The 22,218-nt window shown below is 41.8% G+C and overlaps 1 protein-coding gene across 1 annotated transcript in view; it reads left to right on the plus strand.

The window, feature by feature from the left end:
- Positions 1-14,213: 14,213 nt before the first annotated feature.
- PELI2 (pellino E3 ubiquitin protein ligase family member 2) overlaps positions 14,214-22,218 on the plus strand; it is a 70,931-nt gene continuing 62,926 nt past the window's right edge. Inside the window, exon 1 of the mRNA XM_063440523.1 lies at positions 14,214-14,463. Within this exon, the coding sequence (XP_063296593.1) occupies positions 14,387-14,463 (77 nt within the window). The 5' untranslated portion in view covers positions 14,214-14,386. The remainder of the gene's footprint in view (positions 14,464-22,218) is intronic.

Raw genomic sequence — 22,218 nt, forward strand, 5'->3', positions numbered from 1 at the left:
GCAAGACATTTATTAGCCCTTTCCATAGTCTCTTGTGTACAAATTTAATAGTTTTGTCAAATATATCGTATAGCAATTAAAAAAAAAATCCTGTTCCTTGTTGATGTTAACTTACTTTTTTCCTGTAATGTAATATATATATCATTTTCTTTCAATAATGTAATATTGATCAGACTATCATTTTGCTTGGAATCATTGTAATATAATCCAGAGAGCATAAGTGCCCATTATGTCTCATAAACTCAAACGCGATCCTCTAGATTTTTTGCCTGTAATGTGAGTGGGGGAAAAGGGGGATTTTTTTTGTTTTCTAAAAAACAGTCTCAATAACAAAATATGTGATGAGAAAATTGTTCATTTGTATTTAAAATGTACTTTTTTTAAAGTGATCCAAAAGTATAAAAAAAAATGTTGTTTTGTTTTTCGTTAAAGAAGCTGTATTTTTCCCGAGAACCATACCTGTCGACAAAATTAAGGGAAAGTGGATGCTAGGATATCATCTACACCCTCCTTCAACGCAGGCCTCCATTGTTGTAACGTACATCATGCACAGGTGACCACAGATGGACATAATTCATGGTGGTGCAATGTCAAGGGACCCCGTTGATAGTTTACCTCGTTTCCCAGAGTAGATATTGTGGGTGCCAGATATGATCTGATAACTGGTTCATGTCTGTATTTTTAAAATGGTACCAAGGACTAGTTGCACCCCTGACTTGGCAGCCAGGAACTCTGTTCATTGTTTAATGACAATTCATCACCTCCCTATTCCCCCCACCACCTATTGAGCACAAACTATTTTTGGATTTGCATTTGCATTTTTGGTTCTGGACTGCTATTTTGTGTGGGATCAGATAAATGGGTTAGGTTCTTTCTGTTATGGAAGAGGATGAGCTAAAACTAGCTTGAGATCAAAGAGGTGACCCATCAAAGGGCAAGCTGTTTGAGTTGTACTTTCTCGTATTCTTTTGTGCCCTGTTTTGGTTTGTTTGCCTAACAGGACTATAACCCATTATATTAAAATACTTTTAAAGTATTTAAATTCAATCTAACTGTGAAATAGTTTCATGCAATAACCCAGTGATAAGTAAAGTTTGACTCAACTCCAAAGAGTCACTGCATAGAACACTCTCAAAAGTGAAACTTCCGTTTAAGTCTTCTATCGGTGTCTGTGGTTAATGGGTGTGAATGAGCTCATTATCTCAGTGAGGTCCCTCTAAATATAAATTCACTGGTTGGAGGCAACATGTTATGAAGAATTACAAAGGAAGATGTCCCAATCTCTTAAGAGAAGTGGAGACACAGACTCCTGAGTTAGTGAATATGATCCTGTTTAGAAAAAATAAGGAGCGTTGTAAATTTCCTAAAAGGTAATAGATAAACTCATTGTTTTCTAGCATAATACATCTTACAGGTCTTTGAGATGTTCCTGAATTCTGACGTACCTTACTTGCGTACATGTTTAAAGACTGGCATTTATATTCAGTTTCCTTTAACTACATTCAAGTATTGGCGTTGAAATTACCACGGTGGTCAATTAGTAGAAATGAGATGAGCAGTTTTGTTTTTTTCTTTACTAATGTTAAGTGTGATTGCCACTCGATTCAATAAGCTTATTGTTGGCCTTTCTGCTCGGGAGATGCTCTTTGAGAAAGTCCATAATAGCTCCCTTCTCTTTCCGAGGATAAAGGCCGCTGTGATGTGCTTGTGCGTGCCATGTTAAATAGACAGAGGTCTCTTAGTTTGTCACTCAGCCTGAGTTTACTGCCTCCATATCCTTCATCGTCTAGCTTCATGTATGCTTTGTGGATGCAAATGGAAAATTAATAAATTGTATAAAGGCTTATTTTGCTTCATAGATGTATGTAATCACCCTTACCCTATGCTGTGTTCATAAGCAGATTTGTCATGGTCATCTGTGCATTCATTTCCTCAACAAAAAATGATTTATTTCAAACCTTTAACCATCACTGTATAAGCCCAAACTTTAGCATAGCACTCCTACTACGACACAGATTATGCAAATAGGGCCGTTTGAGGTTTGCGTATTGCAGTACCATGGAGATATCTCTGCAATATTTTACAATGCATTACGGTCCAGCTAGCACTGAATTTGTTGCAATCAATGAATTCCATTTCGAGATAATGACATGTATCCAAGAGGGACTTTGGGGTAACTGTGTGACCTTTTAAGCACAATATTATTTTTGCAGTGCACAGCAGATGAATTGTGGAATTCTCCATTTCCCTGCACACGTATCTTATGGTGGAGAGCTTTGGGCACCTGGCAGTCCAGTTGTTGGGAGGAGGATCTGTTCTCCTGGAGCACTGTCCTACCTGTTCCTTTTAGCTGGGTGACTGTTCTGAAGCGATGGTGGGAATGCATGACACACAACTGAGTAGACATGATACTTAATTTGTTCTTCTTCTTAACCCCTGGGCCAAGGGATGAGATTTTTGGATCCAGAATCCCCATTATACCTGAACCTGACCTGCATCCACCTTGCTGTGGCTACCCATTTCTAATGTTGTAGTTGACAATCTGCACTTTAAATGCAGAGTTTGAGAGACAATGACATTTTGCTGCATTGAAACGGCCCTGTTTCAAATCACACGGGTAGGTTAATGTGCACAGTGTTTATGTTTTTTGGGGGGACTGTGAGTGATAGGAATTATAGTCAACAGCATGTATCTCCTGAAGTCCTCATTATCCCTTCAGACCCCTTATTCTAAATCCTCCCGCATTATAGACCCTTCTCCCCCCAATTCCTAAACCCCCTCCAAACCTATTGAATAAGGGACACCAACCGGAGGTTCTAAAACAGTGACATTACCACTGGGCTAACCAGCCAGTATATAATGTACAATTGTAAGGCACCACAGAATATGCTGTATAAATGTGGTTAATAATAAAAGCAGGGCACAAAGTTTCCACTTTTCATTAACTATTAGTGAGTAAAAATGAAACCTAGCATGGAGAAGACCACCTCTGCTGAATGTGCCACGGACCCTTGATGCACACCGGGATAAAAAGAATAATTCTAGTAGCGGCTGTATAAAGTCGTGGCAGCATCATCTAGTACTGGGCTCCACGTTGTTTGACGAGGAAGACTACAGTGATAAATACTACAGTAAGTTTATGTTTTAATGTTCAAACTTGCCTACACTGGGGTTTAAACCAAAAAGGGTTCTTATCGGCCTCTCACAAAAAAGTCACACACACAAAAAAAACCCAACCCAATATCTTATTTTAAAATAGATCATTTTTAGATTTATCTTAACATCCACTGTGTACTCTTGTATTTTCCCAGGTATTATTATTTAAATATGTTTCAAAATGGAAAGCTGCTAGAAGCCCATTCACCAAGGAAGATAACCTGGGAACAAGACAAGATTGCTCTGACCTCCTCCAAGATTTGAGGGTCTAGTAGTTAATGAGGGTTACTAGGACCCTCCGTTAATTGGGGAATGTTGGAATTACTCGCTTGCCCTACCCTTAACAATATTGTAGAAAACAAGCTATCAAGGAACCATAGTTGTATTTTAAGTGATAAACGCAGAGCTGTTTTGTTTTGCTTTCTGCAAATATATTTATTTCAGTGTCCCAAATCCTTTGATCCACGTATTCTATACTCTGAACAGTGGCATACAAGAAATACTGTCATAGTTCTAGTGTGAGTTGACGCAGGCCAGAAGTGTATACATTGTCTATCATGTAGAAAGTGTGCAATGGATGACTATCCAACTGCTTCGCAACTGTAACCTGGTTCCTCTAAGACTCTTCTGGATTTACAAAGATAGTCTATCATAGGAAAGAGTATGGCGGCCGAGACTAGAATTCTCCTTGAACAAAGATATTCTTTGAAAAATGCCCCCTGAAATAGTTTAGATAGACAGCTTTCATTGATCTCATCCAATGTATTTCCTTGTAAGGACCAGTTTACGTGATTGGAACATCATGGAGTAAAGTCTATTCAGGATATGTGATCTTTGATTTTTAGTGCACTAACAGTTATGAGCTTGGAGTAGTTACTATATGCTTGCTTTGCAGGGTTCTGTGATGCCTGTAGTAGCGGTGAATTGAAATTGTGGATCAGAGCACATTTAGTCACAATACGGTGACTGGTGGTAAATTGCAAAAAAATTAGATAAAATATAAGAATTCCTGGGTTTATTTACAGCAATGACCCAATCTGTAACAGCAGATGATGTCCCTATAGGGTGTTAAACATTCATCCCAAATGCCTTGAGTAATAGGTGGATACTCATGGACTGCGTTGTGATTACAAACAAGTTCTAGAAACCACATCCGATATTTTCACCACCTCATCCATCAGAGTGGGTTTGGAGTTCCTGATAAGTTTAAATAAGTTAATGGTTAGCCTAACTCCCCCCTCCATGTTTTGAGATTAGATGTGTCCGGCTAGGGTCATCTGGGAGTTGCGATGAGTTTTATGGAAGCACTAGGACAGCCAACATGATAGGGTAAGAAGGAAGAGACACGGTTAGAGTGACCTTTATCCAGGATTGCTGTCAATATTTTGGAGATCCCTTACACAAATGATTGACTGGGACCCCGCCGACAGATTAGGAAGCATCTCTTGTGACATTGCAGGGTTGAAATTACAGGATTTTTTTTTAGATGAAATGGCCTGGGAGACTTTGGTTGTCCTTTAACCCCTTAAGGACACATGACATGTCTGACACGTCATGATTCTATTTTATTCCAGAAGTTTGGTCCTTAAGGGGTTAAAGAGACAATCTCTAAAAAGTGTGCAATTTAAAGGAACACAACTTTAGGTTTCATTTTTTTGGTCTTTAAAGAGTGCGGTGAATCAACTGTTGTGGACATATAACTCCTATTAATCTCAGGAAATCAAAGGAATTAGTCTAACTATCATTTGAGGATTCACTGATTAAATCTTCGCTATAAAGAAATCTTTTTACTTGCGTTCTTAAAAGCCACGCACAGCAATGCTAATGAATGAAGAATAGTCCCTTGTATTATATTTTACATAGAAGCAGGATTCCAAATTCAGCCCGTGTCCTTTCTTACAATGTTTACTTTGTGTCTGTGTGATGAGTCATTTCCATTCTCCTATTTGCTCTGTACATTCACAGCTCAAACATTCAAAGTTCTATTTCGTGGCACTATAAATATTTGAAAATCATTTTAGGGTTTGCCATTTGCAGGTGTCGAAAGCACTTAACACCGAACGGTCCCTACATCTGTATGAAATACCCAGCACAAAATCTGAATAAAGTCACTCACTGACTTGATGGATAAACAAATAAAAAAAAAATATACTTCTCAGAACTGTGCGTGAGAATAATGACAGAGAGGGAAAACGTGTCTTTCGGATTGCTTCCATCTTTAATACGGAAACTGTTGGGATTAAGACTGGATGCAGAATAGCGATCTCTTATAGGAAGATTATAGGAGAATTATAGAAATATTTAATTTATCAATGACACCAGGGGTGAATTGCTTGCCAGGGATAAATTTTCACCTGCCAATGGCTAGTGGCAAATGAAAATGTTAAGCCCTGCTCTGATACTTATATGCTTACTTGTCCGTTCTGTTTTTCTTCCCTATGCAGAAGTCCCATATGTATTATTTTATTTACTTTTATTTCAAAGCGTCTGCTGCTGCTGTTCGAGTCTATGGTATCAAATTCCAGAATGTGATAAACGCTCATTTAGTAATAACATGGCTCTAAACAACTGCAAATGCTAAGTACCCAGGGCATTCTGTGTTGGCATAAGGTTTCCAATGGTCAGATTATCATGATAATGGACAAAATGGGATATAATTAGTCCTTGTAGTTTGTTATTGGCCTTGCAAACTTGGAGGTTGGATAGAGCTTTAAGAAATGGAATGGAGGTTGCATAGAGCTTTAAGAAATGGAATGGAGGTTGGATGGAGGTTGTAGAGATAGAATGGAGGTTGGATAGAGCTTGGAGAGATAGAATGGAGGTTGGAGAGAGAGATTGGGGGCTGGATAGAGCTTTGTGAAATTGAATGGAGGTTGGATGGAGGTTAGAGAGATTGGATGGAGGTTGTACAGAGGTTGGAGAGATTGAGCCTCCCGAGCGGGGACCACCACAAAACCTCATTCAAAATGTTAGTTTAGAATGTTCACACCTCCCAGCCACCTTGCAACATGAGTGTCAAAACAACAAACCCCAAAGGAAGCAATTAATGAGTGCTCCCCTGGGTGGCTGCCATTCATACAGGCGAACGCCAAAATGGAGAGCATTCATGGATTGTTTCCCGACTCATTTGTATCCCGAACGAGAGCCTCCCCGGTGCCCCATTAGAATGTTCACGACAATTATTCAGAACGCTCGCACCTGCAACATAGGTGTGAATTCGCAAGGGAAGTAATAATGAGTGTTTCCCTGGGTGGCTGCCATTCGTACAGACGAACGCCATCCAGGGGGAGCATTCGTAGTGAGCATGGTAAAGATCCCTGAGATTGCTGTGGGCACTTCTGGGACACTGGCGCGTTTTGGAGGGCTCTCATGAGACCGGGGGACAGGTTTTTCTGTGCCTGGGAGATAAAGGGACGGGCCCTTTTTCCCGCGCCTGGACTCCCAGGCACAGAGGCTCTAGGGAAGAAGACCCCTGGCAGTTGGTTTTGGGAACCCTGGGGATTTTGTGGTGGGCTTTGAGGACAAAGGGAATGGAGTCCCTTTCCGTGCTGGGATCTCGGGGAGGGGGAGGATTGAGGAATGTATCTTTGTATGTGTGTGTGATCCACCCATTGCACGTGGTGTGCATAAAAGCCGTGTGTGGCCAATAAAGATGGTGTTGTACCTCCAGGACTCTGGGGGGAAATGGGTCCCATTACACTCTGAGTGGCTGAAGGAAAGGAAGTAGCAGACGAAACCAGTAGGGTTACCAGGGGTCCGCCACAGTAATCATTAGTAATTTTATATTCTCCAGTGATTATAGTTAGTTATGAATCCTGCATAAAATGAGAAAGGACTGTCCCTTCCTAAGAATTGCTTTAATAATGACTGGCTTTCGTTATAGTTAATACGTGTTTAAATCCAAGAGTTGACTTGGTGACTTTGTGTCTGATCTAGAGATTTAGAGATAACCCTAACTCTAACATGGCTACTAAGTAAAGTGAAAATTCACAGTGAGGTCAGAGTGAATTTTAATTTCACACCAGACTAAAGCTGAAATTAAAGCATAGCCGACTTAGAGAATTTTCCAATCCATTTATTTTTACTTTACTCTTAAAATTTACTTTAAATTCTCCTGTTTTGTGAATAATCCTGTATCTCTTCTAACCATAATTTTCAAATCATGAAACCTGCCAGAAACCTCTCCCCAATATTGGGCTCCTGTATGCTAACTTGTCAGCACCACGGACAATTCTCAGTGGGGACTTATTTAATAGTTAGAGGACACGTCAGATGGGTGGGTTATATTAGTGCAGATCTGAGAGGGGGTACTATGAGAACCCCAACATTTACTACATTACTGATTGTGATAGGAAATGGTAGGTTATGCAGAACATCCTTTTAAAACAAGCAAGGTATTTAAATTGTTATAATTAATAAAAACGTTTGTTCAGTTTATGCAATTTACTATTTATTATTTTTGCCCGTTTTGCTTTTTGTAAGCACAGTACATTACATTCAAACTAACTCTGAAAAGCAATATTAGCGGTTTGAGATAGCAATTATTTTGTCACCAACGTAACACTCTATTCAAGTTGTGGATGTGTGTAAAGACATTGGGTCCTTACTGGCTCTGGATCAGTCATGTTTTTGTTTTGTTTTGTAGCTTTCTCTTTCCTTAATTTTGAGTTAAGGGTCTTTGATTTGTTTTTATGTAAACAAACAAAAAAGCTGTGAATTATTTAGTAAAATATGGGAAAGCTTTGAGCTAACAATCTTAAAATGCCTTAAAATGTATCTTGTATTAATCGCAACCCCCGCAAACAGGTTAACCTGTGAACTTTATAAGTAGTGATGTCGCGAACATAAAATTAGTTAAAAAATAAGTAGTGATGTCGCGAACGCGAACTTCCGCAAATGTTCGCGAACCGGGCGGACCGCCATAGACTTCAGTAGGCAGGTGAATTTTAAAACCCACAGGGACTCTATCTGGCCACACTAGTGGTTGAAGGGGGGAGGGGGGGAGGAGACTTACTCTCCTTCCCCCCCGGCCCCCACCCCTGGGCGGCGGGTGGGGGCCATAAAGATAATGAGGGGGGGACCTACGGTCCTCCCACTCTCCGGCCCCCACCCCTGGGCGGCGGGTGGGGGCCATAATGATAATGAGGGGGGGGGACCTACTGTCCTCCCCCCCCCGGCCCCCACCCCTGGGCAGCTGGTGGGGGCCATAAAGATAATGAGGGGGGGGACCTACTGTCCTCACCCCCCCGGCCCCCACCCCTGGGCGGCGGGTGGGGGCCATAAAGATAATGAGGGGGGACCTACTGTCCCCCCTGGCCCCCACCCCTGAGCGGTGGGTGGGGGCCCTAAAATTAACAAGAAGGGGGGGACCTACTGTCTCCCCCGGCCCCCACTAATGAGCGGTGGGTGGGGGCCCTAAAATTAACAATAAGTGGGAGACCTACTGTTCCCTTTAGCCCCCACCCCTGAACGGTGGGTGGGGGCCCTAAAAGTAACAAAAAGGGGGGGACCTACTGTACCCCCCTGGCCCCCTCCCCTGAGTGGTGGGTGGGGGGCCTAAAATTAATAATAAGGGGGGGACCTATTGTCCCCCTGGCCCCCACCCCTGTGCGGTGGGTGGGGGCCCTAAATACAAAGGGGGGGAGGACCCTAGTCACCCCTCCCCCCAAAAAAAATTATCTCCCTACCTACCCCCCTCACCCTAAAAATAATGAGGGGGGGACCTTTAACTAAAAACCTGTAAAAAAAAATATTAGATAAAAATAACTTACCATTCGATGTTTTCTTTCTTCTACAATCTTCTTTTTTCAGCCCCCAAAAAAAGGCCAAATAAAAAACCATAATAACCGACGCAATTAAAAAACAAAACAAAAAAAACGAGCGCACAAAAAAAAAAATCCATGTTCACCCATGGAGGGCTCCGCGCAGACTGAGCTCTGCAGGGCGGGGGAAGGCTTATAAAGCCTTGCCACGCCCTGCAATTAGGCTAAGAACACTCTGATTGGCTGGTTTAAGCCAATCAGAGTGCTCTTTGTCATTTTACACAGCGTGGGAGAATTCCAAAGAACTTTCCCACGCTGTGTAAAATGACACAGAGCACTGTGATTGGATGGCTTGAAATCAGCCACAGGCTGCTCACTGTTTAATAGACATGCCCCTACTCGCGGTATAGCGAGTAGGGGCACAATTTACTAATACTAAGTAATTTTTACTTAGTATGAGTAAATTTGGCCACAAAAAAAAAAAAAATAGGGGGCGGACCGAACATCACATATGTTCGTTGTCCATGGCGAACGCGAACACGCTATGTTCGCCAGGAACTATTCGCCAGCGAACCGTTCGGGACATCACTATTTATAAGGAAAGTGTTGGGAGTGGTTGTTCGCATGGTCTATGACTGTAGGATGTGCTTGTGAAAATGCAATCTTACATGATGAAAACAGCTTTCTCCTGAGCAAGGAACAAAACAAAAATTGTGTTTACTCTAAATTTGGATATCATCCTAGTATTGTTCAAGTGGAAGTAATAAAGACCGACATGAAACAGGCTACAAGAAATATTTGGAATGTAAGGAGCTCGATATGTCATAGAGAAAAACCGTCCATTCAAGGGAGAGAGAGAGTGTGTTTGTGTGTATATATATACCGTATATAGTCATATAGTGCCACTCAGTTACACTGTCTCTCCTTATACCCTGTAACGAGTGGTCAGGTAGGGTCTCCATGTCCCAAACAAAAATATAATTGACTAATATTAATATTTGTGGCGCCCTTCTTTAAATGGGAGTAACTTCAGGTACAAAGTTAAAGTCACCAAATTTACCGTTAGCTTACTCTACAAATGTTTTGAATTAGCCCCAAAATGGAGTTTCTCCAGAACAGTCCAATTTCACCTCTGGGTGTGTAGCATGGTCTGATTACTACAGTGATGAGCCCGCCCAGGTTTGAGTATGTGTCACCAATGTAAGATCACACGTTGGCAGAAATTGATCATTTAGCTTTAAGTGACATATAATCGTTGTAAAGTAACAGTAACAAATTACAAATGTATCCAATGTGGCGTTAGCTTTTCCCCCCACTAATTGCTACAGTGTTGCTCCAAGGAGAGATTCAGTGATGGCAGGAACAGACAAATCACATCTGCTCGAAAAGCTCAGCTTGCACTCCCCCAGATCTCCCTCTCCCAGACTTGTTAGCTGGGGGTCACAAGGTTGGAGGATCATCTGATAGAAGAAGACACTCTGCACCTGGTTACTTTTATTACATGTTGTGGGTGGTCGTTATTATATTGGGTGGGAAATAAAACAAACAAGAGAAGTGTACAACTGGGTGGGAACATCAGGGAGGGGGTTTGGAAAAACCTTATCCCAATTAACATAATACCATTACCATCTGTATTCCCTGCTGACTGGCATGCAGATTGTATGGTAGGGCATCTTCTGTGGCACAAAACAAAGATCCCCTGGCTCTGTCTTGTTATGTTGCTCTGTGTTGTCGATTCTGCGTATATATTTATTTTTAAAGAAACCTTATGCAGAATTGTTGCAATAGTAATAAGAATTACAGTAATAACAATATTATCATAGAAATAATAAAGCTATTTTCTCATTATCTTCACATACATTGTATGACCTGATCCTGCAAAAAAAATAATAAATAAAAACAAAGTTATTTTCAGAAATTGGCTTTTGATGCAGAAACACAGAATTGAATCGACTCTCACCGCAAATGACTAGCGTACAGAAAGATACACAATTTAGAAAATGTATTGCGATATGATGGTTTACACACAAATACAGCTGTATCATTAACAGTGGATTATTTTATAAACAAACTGATCTAATGTTTGAAGGCACTATTAAAAAGGCTTTCGTTCTGAGTAAAAGAGGAAATCCCTCAAACCACAACGGAATCTGTGTTTACTAGATGACTCTGCGGTTTTCCAGAACGAAAGAAGCCAGTAAACCCTACTGCAGGTGGAACCAAGCGTAAATGACCCACTAGATAATATGCCCCATTATTAAACCATGTAAGTGCAGAGCAATGCACTGGTGTAATATTTGTCAAACCTCAGCATCTACCAGGAGAAAGATAACCTGACTCTCTCACTTTAGATCATCAGATCTATTAACCTTTAGAAGACCCTGCTATTACCTTGAGAGACAGTCAATGGCCTTTATCCTTCCACCAATCCATGTGTTGGGGTAGTGAAGAAATAACCAGTTAGGGGCCACAGAAAAGACACCTACCCCTGTATCTAGCACCTGGGCGTGGATAGGGGTTAACACAATTTGTGGGCTAGAAAGAAAAAAAAAAATGCAAAAATCTGCTGGAAAAAGTTAAAACATTCAACAAATTTTTTTTAAAAACATTTCAGATCTAGGTTCATCAATAAAGATCTTTTCAATGTTTCCCCATGCCCTCGCTGCTGACAAATTCAACTGTGTGTGTTTCCAGGCAAGACGCACTGGCATAAGCCTTGAATGGTAATCCAATTATACACATTAGCTTATTACATCATTGTATTACCCTCAGTTCCCATTACCCAAGGGATGGAGGTCAAGGTCGGACCAATTAAAATACAGCTCTCAGTGTAGGTCACAGAACTACCCAAGTGCCAAAAGTAGGGAAAACCTCAGTCTAGAAGTATCAATATAAAATTTCACAAGCGATCCCATTACCAGCCCTCGTGTTGTCAGCCTTGGAGGTTAAAGGGACACTTTAGATACCATAAGTGCTTTATCTCATTGAAGTGATTATGGTGATTTAAATCCCCTGGCGCTGTGCTTCTATTCAGCATTTAACTGTTTTTTAATATTTTAATGCTAAATGAGAGTCCCCATCAGCCCATCCCCTCTTCGCTGCTTGGGATAAGGAGGAAGCTTAGGATGTCAGCTGACTGATTTCAACCCATCACAGCGTCCGTTGCTGGTATGAATTGGTATGGATAGAAGGAAGCATGTAATCTCTGCCTTAGCCATATCTCCAGGCCGGCTGTGTCCAGAGAGGACGGACAGTGGCAAGGGACTCCAGTCATCACAAAATGTTATGGTCTATTATGTAAAAAATGAATAAAAAAAATAAAACAAAGCACAAAAGGCTATAGATCATGTGCATATATAATGAATTTTATTGATAAATGTAATTGTAAAATATAATCAATATGTACTGTAAATAAGCACTAAATCCAAAACATTTAAATTAAAGTGGCAAATAAAATAATATGACATAAAAATATATATGCATAAAATGCAAAATATGAAATACCAGTGATTATCGGAAGGATCAGAGGGAACGTCCACCTAATAAAATCTAATGGGAATTGATAAAAAGTGAAATGTCCATTGCAGGAAAGATGGTGAAATCTGACCTGAATCCGATAGCTGGAGTGCACTAATGCTCGGTCCGGTCTATCCTTGTAGTGTGGGTTAACGTGTGTCCTGTCCTCTCATCTATGTAGATCCTATAAGTGATCCGCCGGTATTCCTCACAAAAAGATAAAATGAATATAAGATCCTTTTCGGGCCAAAAAGCTTAACGTGTATCGAAAACCGGAATATGAAGGTAGGGAGGCTCCCAGGGTACACAGGATCCATTTGATTATCTCGGTATGCGAATCCTACGCGTTTCGTGAGTTTTGAGTTCACTTCCTCAGGGATGAATTACGATGTAATTCGGGAGGGCACTCCAGCTATCGGATTCAGGTAATATTTCACCATCTTTCCTGCAATGGACATTTCACTTTTTTTTTTTATCAATTATCATTAAATTTAATAAGGTGGAAGTTCCCTCTGATCCTTCCGATAATCACTGGTATTTTACATTTTGTATTTTATGCATATACATTTTTATGTTATTTTACTTTATTTGCCACTTTAATTTTAATTTTTGGGGGGGTTTAGTGCTTATTTACAGTACATATTGATTATATTTTAAAATTACACTTATCAATAAAATTCATTTTACATGCACATGATCTATAGCCTTTTGTGCATCATTCATTTTTGATATACACAGGAGTATAAAGGATATCTCCATTTAAAGGCAGCATCCGGACTTATACATGTGATAGCAACATCGGTTATAAATTGATTATTGGATTTGAGCACCACAGTTGTAGCGCGGTTTTCTATCCCTTGGAGTTGTTTTAACCCCGAGGTTTCTTTTTATATGGTCTATTATGTTCCTTTAATTGTTCTTTGCCTTTAAATATACTGTGTGTTATGTTCCTTTAAATGTTTGGACTCCTATCACTTTAAACGAGGAACTGACGGCTGCAGAGGAATTGAAACGCACACTGTCAGAGCCTCATTGCCTGGGTATTCTGTCTGTTACCCTACGTCTGCGTTCCCAATCACCTCTCTCCATTCCATGACCATTCATGTTCAGTTATTATTATTAGTATTTATATAGCGCCAACAAATTCTGCAGCGCTGTACAATGGATTGATCTAAACAATGGCGGAATGCAAGCGTGCGCTGTTATTTCACGCACCCTCACACAGATGATATATATATTCCCCAGTTAATTCTGGTAATGGCCAGGAATTGTGTATTACATTCTGTTTTATTATTTTATTTATTTGTATCATAGTATTTCAAATACATCTAATGTAGCATTATGTATATCCCAGTGTATCGGTAAAGGCCAATAATAATAAATAATTAATAATAATAATAATAATAATAATGGGGGGCTAGGTCTCAGACAGAATCATATCAGATAATAACAGTGCGGCCCCTTTAAGCAGCTCTCAGCCCATTTTACTCTATGTTTACATAACAGTTTGGCATGTTCCATTCTGCGGGCAGCGGGGGGGGCGCTGGATTCCCTGACAGAGCTCCCAGGGCTGCGGGACGGTTATTTACAGAGATTCTGTGAGGAGAGACGTCTCGCCGTATGCCGGCGGTCTCGCTGCGATGTGGGCTCGCTAGGCTGGCGATAAGTTATCGCTGAGTGTAACTCCGCCCCCCGCCCCCCCCGGATGGTGTGGTACGGTCTGTTGCCACGGCAGTTGCCGAGCGGCGGGGCTCCAGTTGCTGAGAGGGCGGAGGGAGCGCGGGGCTGGCGAGTCATTGGCGGCGGTGGACGGAGCAGGGGGAGCGAGGCCCCGGGTTGTCCTGAGTGCGAGGCCGAGCAGGACGTGCTGGAGGCCGGGGTGGGGCGGCCCGGGCCCCGCTGGAGGTGTTCGGCTCCCGGGCGGAGAGCGGGACTAGTCACCGGCCTTCTCCATGTTTTCTCCCAGCCAGGAGGAGCACTGCGCCCCCAACAAGGAGCCCGTCAAATACGGAGAGCTGGTGGTCATGGGGTGAGTCCGGGGAGCGGGCTGGAGACTGACTGACTGACTGACTGGGGCCTGACATGGGGGGCAATGCTGGGCCGGAGACTGACTGACTGAGGGGGGCCCTGACATGGGGGATAATGCCGGGCCTGAGATACAGACTGAGCCAGATACACAACACATACTGCACATAGACTGCAGGGGGCACTCACTGAGGGGGGCAATGCCAGGCCTGAGACAGGCTGTAGGGGGCACTCACTGAGGGGGGCAATGCCAGGCCTCAGACAGGCTGTAGGGGGCACTCACTGAGGGGGGCAATGCCAGGCCTGAGACAGGCTGTAGGGGGCACTCACTGAGGGGGGCAATGCCAGGCCTGAGACAGGCTGTAGGGGGCACTCACTGAGGGGGGCAATGCCAGGCCTGAGACAGGCTGCAGGGGGCACTGACTGGGGGGGAGAGACTGAGCCTGCTGGGGGACACTGACTGGGGGGGAGAGACTGAGCCTGCTGGGGACACTGACTGGGGGGGAGAGACTGAGCCTGCTGGGGACACTGACTGGGGGGGAGAGACTGAGCCTGCTGGGGGACACTGACTGAGGGGAGAGACTGAGCCTGCTGGGGACACTGACTGGGGGGGAGAGACTGAGCCTGCTGGGGACACTGACTGGGGGGGGAGAGACTGAGCCTGCTGGGGACACTGACTGGGGGGGGAGAGACTGAGCCTGCTGGGGACACTGACTGGGGGGGGAGAGACTGAGCCTGCTGGGGACACTGACTGGGGGGGAGAGACTGAGCCTGCTGGGGACACTGACTGGGGGGGAGAGACTGAGCCTGCTGGGGACACTGACTGGGGGGGAGAGACTGAGCCTGCTGGGGACACTGACTGGGGGGGAGAGACTGAGCCTGCTGGGGGACACTGACTGGGGGGGAGAGACTGAGCCTGCTGGGGGACACTGACTGGGGGGGAGAGACTGAGCCTGCTGGGGGACACTGACTGGGGGGGAGAGACTGAGCCTGCTGGGGGACACTGACTGGGGGGGAGAGACTGAGCCTGCTGGGGGACACTGACTGGGGGGGAGAGACTGAGCCTGCGGGGGACACTGACTGGGGGGGAGAGACTGAGCCTGCGGGGGACACTGACTGGGGGGGAGAGACTGAGCCTGCGGGGGACACTGACTGGGGGGGAGAGACTGAGCCTGCTGGGGACACTGACTGGGGGGGAGAGACTGAGCCTGCTGGGGACACTGACTGGGGGGGAGAGACTGAGCCTGCTGGGGACACTGACTGGGGGGGAGAGACTGAGCCTGCTGGGGACACTGACTGGGGGGGAGAGACTGAGCCTGCTGGGGACACTGACTGGGGGGGAGAGACTGAGCCTGCTGGGGACACTGACTGGGGGGGAGAGACTGAGCCTGCTGGGGACACTGACTGGGGGGGAGAGACTGAGCCTGCTGGGGACACTGACTGGGGGGGAGAGACTGAGCCTGCTGGGGACACTGACTGGGGGGGAGAGACTGAGCCTGCTGGGGGACACTGACTGGGGGGAGAGACTGAGCCTGCTGGGGGACACTGACTGGGGGGGAGAGACTGAGCCTGCAGGGGGCACTGACTGAGGGTGGGCAATGTGGGGCCTAAGACACATATACGGAGACACTGACTGAGCCACATGCAACACACAACCTGCAGGGGGTACTGACTGAGGGTGGGCAATGTTGGGCCTAAGATACATATACGGAGACACAGACAACACACAACCTGCAGGGGGGCATTGACAGCAATTCAGCTGGGGCCTTAATACACACCTGGCTTGGAGAATTCCTTTAATTCTGCTTTTTTTGGCCTAAAATTAGTGATTCAGTTTGAATTCTGCACAATTCTCACTCGAATGAATAAACTTGCATGTGGTAGGAAGGCCTTGGCTGCTGCAGAAACTCTTGTGAAACTCCACCTAGTAAAGTGTTGATGGTCCTTGTCAGGGATGTATAACCTTTGACACCTCATCTATCTGGATTATGCTTCCTGTGATGTTCCTTCAGATGTCCAGGTATCTGTAAGGCTTTATGTCTGTGTTGAAGGTAAATTGTTACTATTAATAATGATATTTACATAGCGCTAATAGCGAGCTGTGCAGTCGAGATGTAAAAGCTATGAATAAATGACAAGTTATGGTGACCAGGATAAAATGGGAGAACCCAAACAAATCGTATTGGTGGGCCACCATTTTGCCATAGTGGCCTAGCACTAGACCCACTCATTTCTACTGATTACAGGATAAACCAGCCGTTTGCTAAGCTGTCATTTTAACTTACCGAGAACCACAATGGACTGGCATTAAAAACCTTTCTGGCTATCAATGATTTTATTTAAGACCACAATGATGCTATACTACAGCAGCATGTGTCAGTGACGTGACAGCAAGGTAACGATAAAGAACAGTGTGTTCAGGTTGATGTAGGTCGTGTAGAGGCCCCAATATTACTGTCGCTGACAACCAAGAGAGCTATGTCGATCTCTCTGTTCTTCTATTGTGGGATTGTCTAATCCCAATTCGTTTTGGAAGTCAACACTTCCTGTCTGCAAACTGAAAATCACAAACATCTGGATATATTTTCTGACTGTATTGTGTGTGTATATACACTAACACACACACATACACTCTCTACAGTCAGAAAATATACATATGTATGGATAGCTCTCTGTATCTTGAGAATGCCCACGGAGGGGCCTGAACATTGTAACAATTGCGTTAAATAGCTAATTAAAAGAACGATTTCTGTTTTGATAAAAGTCGTGAGAGTGCTCCTATTTATTTTTTAATATGCATTGAGCGTTGGAAGCACCAAGGCATTTGGATGCAATAGAGTGTACTGGAAAATGATGTTTGTTATATTTATTTGTTGTTTTTTTTAATCATATGAATCAACAGTTGGGGTCTATAAAGATGCATTTTAATTTCATTTTTCTGTCCTCAAATGCCAGTTCAAGTGATGGAGATAGTATTACAGCAGTGTGAAAAGATTCTGTGGACATAATAATAATTATTATTATTTATACTAAATGTATATGTTCAGGGCTCACAATTTTCACTTCCCACTGGCAAGTAGACTCTCTAGGCTTGCATTGGCACTGGTTAGTGGAAAAGGACGGGAAAGTTTAAGCTCTTTATTTTAGTATTTCAATAGTTTAGTGTGTGTGTGTGTGTGTATGTATATATGTATATGTATATTCATTCGTCTCATGCCTGACCTGGCACAGTCTAAACATGTAATGCAAATATTGCTCCCATGATGCAGTGCATATATGGCATTACGGAAGGAATGTCTGAGCATGCTTGTGCTTGTATGGCACTTCCTAACCAAATGCCAGAACAAGTGATGGAAATGGGAGCTGCATAGGTAAGGCTGGTTTCATCATCCCATTAAGTTCTTCAATAGTATAGTAAGACAGAATGGAGAACGGCCAGAAAGTGAAATATATATTTGGAAATTATTGGTTTTGTTTAGGTCTTGTTGTTGTGTTTGTAGCGTTTGCCAAAAAAACCCCAAAAACATTGGGTTCAAAGTTATCCTGTGTTTTGATCCAATAGAAAATGTGCATATGAGATTTGATACAGAACAAAATGTATCGCATTATTCAAAATTATAGGATTTGGTAAACTTTAAACTAAAAGCCTAGTTTTGAGATGGTGTACTGCAAGTTTAGTTGCCTTTTTGTGGTATCCCTGATTCTTATTTTGAAATGTTTTTTATAATGTATTATCGGTATAATTTTATTTTTGGTGTATACTAGGTGGGGTCAGTTATTTTATAATTTGGTATTTTAACCCCTTAAGGACCAAACTTCTGGAATAAAAGGGAATCATGACATGTCACACATGTCATGTGTCCTTAAGGGGTTAATGCACCTTTTGATACATTACATCAAATGATGATGGTAACACCTGCCTAAATAGCTTACTGTAATTGTGATGTAGATACATGTATTCCCCATGCATAGTTGTAAGTGACAAATGTTATTCTTCAGCAATTGATGATTTTAGAGGTTGGGCATATTTTGTAATGCAGAGTCATGTGTCATAGAAATAATTATGAATCATAGTTTCTTAATTTGTACAATCCTACATGCCTTTCGAAATAATAGATAATGTGCAGTATGTTTTTTTTTTTTTTTTTTCCATTTAGCTGTTGGTCTGCTATATCCATATAATCTATTTGCATGTTTTAATTTTATGTAACTTTAAAAAGAACCAAAAATTATTTTACGAGCATGTATTCAGCCTATTGTTATTGGGGCAAAAGGATTCTCAATTATACATGATGTGGTGCAAAGAATATGTAAATTCTGTCAATGGAACAGCTTTAACTGAAGTTTTGTAAAACACAGTGCTGACTTTAGAAGAGTTGATTTGACAAACTTTACAGTGACGTATGTTGGAATGCTAAATTTATGTTCGTTTTCTTGTTTATTTGTAAATAATGCATTTATGTTGGTGTATTAGAAAGTTATGCTCTTTTTATGATTGTTTATTTGTAAATACAAAATGTTCCCAGAGGCATTGTGTCGACTTTAGAAAATATTAATCTTTTGCTCATGTGTTGTATCAGTAGATCACAAGACAGCTTCGTACATATTATTGGTGCAGAACCAGTACAAATAAAGGCTTTTCCTGCTGTGGAAAATGTTTTTTCTGTATTGCTGTCCTGTACTTTATCATTAAGTTTGTAAATCACATGTTAGGCGCCTGTACACAATTGTATTTTTTTTTTTCTGCTTTGGTTGCATCTTTGCATTTGGTTTGCAATGCTTGTTACAGCATGCTTGTGAATTGTTACCCCTTGGCTGCCAAGTAGACGTCAGTGCACAACAGGCAGTAAAGCTTTCATGTCCTAATGTAAGTTATCATCCCTAAAATATTTTTGTAACAAAATGTGGCACAGACTGGTATATAGGGGCTTATTTACTTAACAGTGAATACAGGATTGCAAGCGTTGGGGCAAACTAGCTGCACTGGAGAGATTAAACTGCTTTTCCAACTTTGTCACCTCGGTGTACGTTTTACCAAGATTCACAGGGTTTATTCACTAAGAGGAGAATTGCCAGGAGTTCAGAATGAATTTCAAATTATAGCAAAAATAGCTGGAAGATTTCACATTTAATATCTGAGAATTCCCACTTTAGTGATTATTGAAAAAGTTCCATAGTGTTCTGTGCTTGAACCCAGTCCCAGAATTCCCAGCTGAAGAGGATACATTTCAAATAAAGTTGTTTCAGTGTCTGGACGGAGGAGGTGGGAATTTAACACTAATCTCTTGTTGACACTGTAAAGGATAACCTGCATTTAAGAACCAGATAAGCCTGATGCTATGTCTTTCTGACCAGGCATGAAGCTGCTTCCACACATTAGCAGATTTTTAGTTGTTTACATTTTGTTGTGAAGCCTGCAGAAGGACATCCTCTTGCTGCCACTGACATATGACTGATTTTGCTTTTTTTTTATGTTTCCTTGGATTTCCCCTCCCCTCACCAGACTTGTAGTCCTCATGTAGCTTTCAATGTGTGTGTTAATTTTTTTAATTTTTTTCTGTGTATTCCTTAACTTTAATATACTTTATATGGTTCTCTTTAGTTACTCTGTGATTTGTAAAGTACTCACAAAGATATTACATTTCACCTATATGTTGTCCTAGCAGAATCCTTAGTGAATGTATAAACTGACCGAAAAAACACTGGTGTGGGAAAAACAATTTAAAATCCATCCCACCGGTGTGGGAAAAACATATTTAAAATCCATCCCACCAGGTTTGTCAACCAATTCTTTGGCAATGAAGCCAGTGTGTCGGTGTCACAGAGGACAATTTCTCTGTTTGGGAAAGTGTCCACAAGCAGGACAAATAAAGTAAGAGCCGGCTGTCACTGGAACAAAAGTAATATATCTACAAAGCTTACACTGAATGTATCATTTATCTCTATAAATTATCTAATGGGAGGGGGGAGGGAGGGTTGAAACAAATAAGCCTGTCATTACAATTTACCTGCCTGGATCAACTATATATTTACACTGAAATTAAACCGTTATCTGTTTAATAACTTGATGAACCAACTTCATCTTAATGAATCCATTAGAGCTGAGACGGGACTTGATTACTATTTTAATAACATAAACAAATAACAATGCTTAATATAAAAACAAACATAAAAGAGACATTCAAAGTAAAACAATACTGGGTATACATTTCCAGTTAGGTTATTGTTAATCCTCTGATATTAAGCTCTGATTTCTTTCCAGTCTAATATAGAGTATTATTACTTTGTCTCTCTGCACTCCCTGATCCGGTCACAGGGCAGTGAGGCTCACTCCTTCCAGGTTTTAGGATTCCTTATCAATCATTTCGTTCCTAAAAATATACAAAACCCTATAGAGCAAACGAATGTCCAATGCCACAAGGGTCTTATAATGTCATTCATCATGATCTGTCACGTGTATAAATACCAAATAAAAGTGAGTCATTAATTTCTGTTGGTTGGTTGCTTGACTCCATCCTATGTTGCAATGTAGTCCTGGCATGTGTGTTGGTTCATTTGGTAGGAAGTAAACCCCAGCCAGATATATATTTATAGGATGAGATCAGACACCATTGGCCAGAATGAAGGATCCTGGTTTGTGAGTTCATTTCCTGGTCATGGGAGAATCTGCCTGCTACTGATACTTACAGGGTTATTAACTAAAGTGAAAACTCCTACAGAGTTATGAACTAAAATGTGAATTTAACATAAATATCAAATTTAAGACGAAAAAAGCTGAACTGGAAAAATTCTTCTGGTTAACTATGCTTCCAGTTTGGCTACTTTGGCCTTAACTTTGAAATTAACTCTGAATTCTCAATTTAGTAAATAACCTTGTTTACGTTTATTAGGTAAAATGCAATTTTTGTAAAATCCATAATGATATTAAATCGTAGGTGATCTCATGGGAATTAATGATTTTGCCCAAGCCGTAAGTTAGATGACACAATGCAAGCATGGACACAATACAGATCGGAAAAGCTAATAATCTAAATAAAATAAATGTCATGTTACATTTACTATACAAACCTCTACATTTAACTTTTCTATAACCAATGATTTAATGACGGTTTTTCTAAAGGAGGTGGGTGGACCCGAGTAGAGTTACGTGCTCTCCTATATGTGTAATTGCCTGTACCATATTTTATATATCGTGTGTAATCTGCCGTATCAGAAGACCTTGTGCACTGTATTTTTCTTTGCTTTAGATATATACACTTTGTGTATTAGTACAGGCTGTCCTCACTTAATGACCTACCTGTTTTACGATGGCTCACACTTATGACCAGCTCTCTAGCGTGGGTATTTAAGGGATTCCCCACGTTCGAGAGCTGGTCTAGTTCAGGGAATTTTCCCTGAACACAGATTAGAGGGATTACCTGCTCTGGGGGAAATTTCCCTGAACATAGACCTGCACTGATGCACATGCTCCATAGCGCATCCTCACTTGCCAAACAATTTGTTTTACGACCAAGTCGTAAGAACGGAACCCGGTCGGTAAGTGAGGAGTGCCCGTACTCCAGAACAGTTTTTTTTTTTTTGTGTGTTTGTTTTACAGTGGTTTTCTGTTATATCTATATGTATTGGTAAGGTAATACAAAATGTTACCCACACCAATTGTACAAAATATCTTATCTTGTACTATTGTACTGCTGCCTCTAGATTCAATCAAATAAGGAATGGAAAAAAATATAGGGAGTGATTTTTACCCTGTTTTTAT

This window comes from Pelobates fuscus, chromosome 13, assembly GCF_036172605.1.
Source record: "Pelobates fuscus isolate aPelFus1 chromosome 13, aPelFus1.pri, whole genome shotgun sequence".
Taxonomy (NCBI): Eukaryota; Metazoa; Chordata; class Amphibia; order Anura; family Pelobatidae; genus Pelobates; species Pelobates fuscus.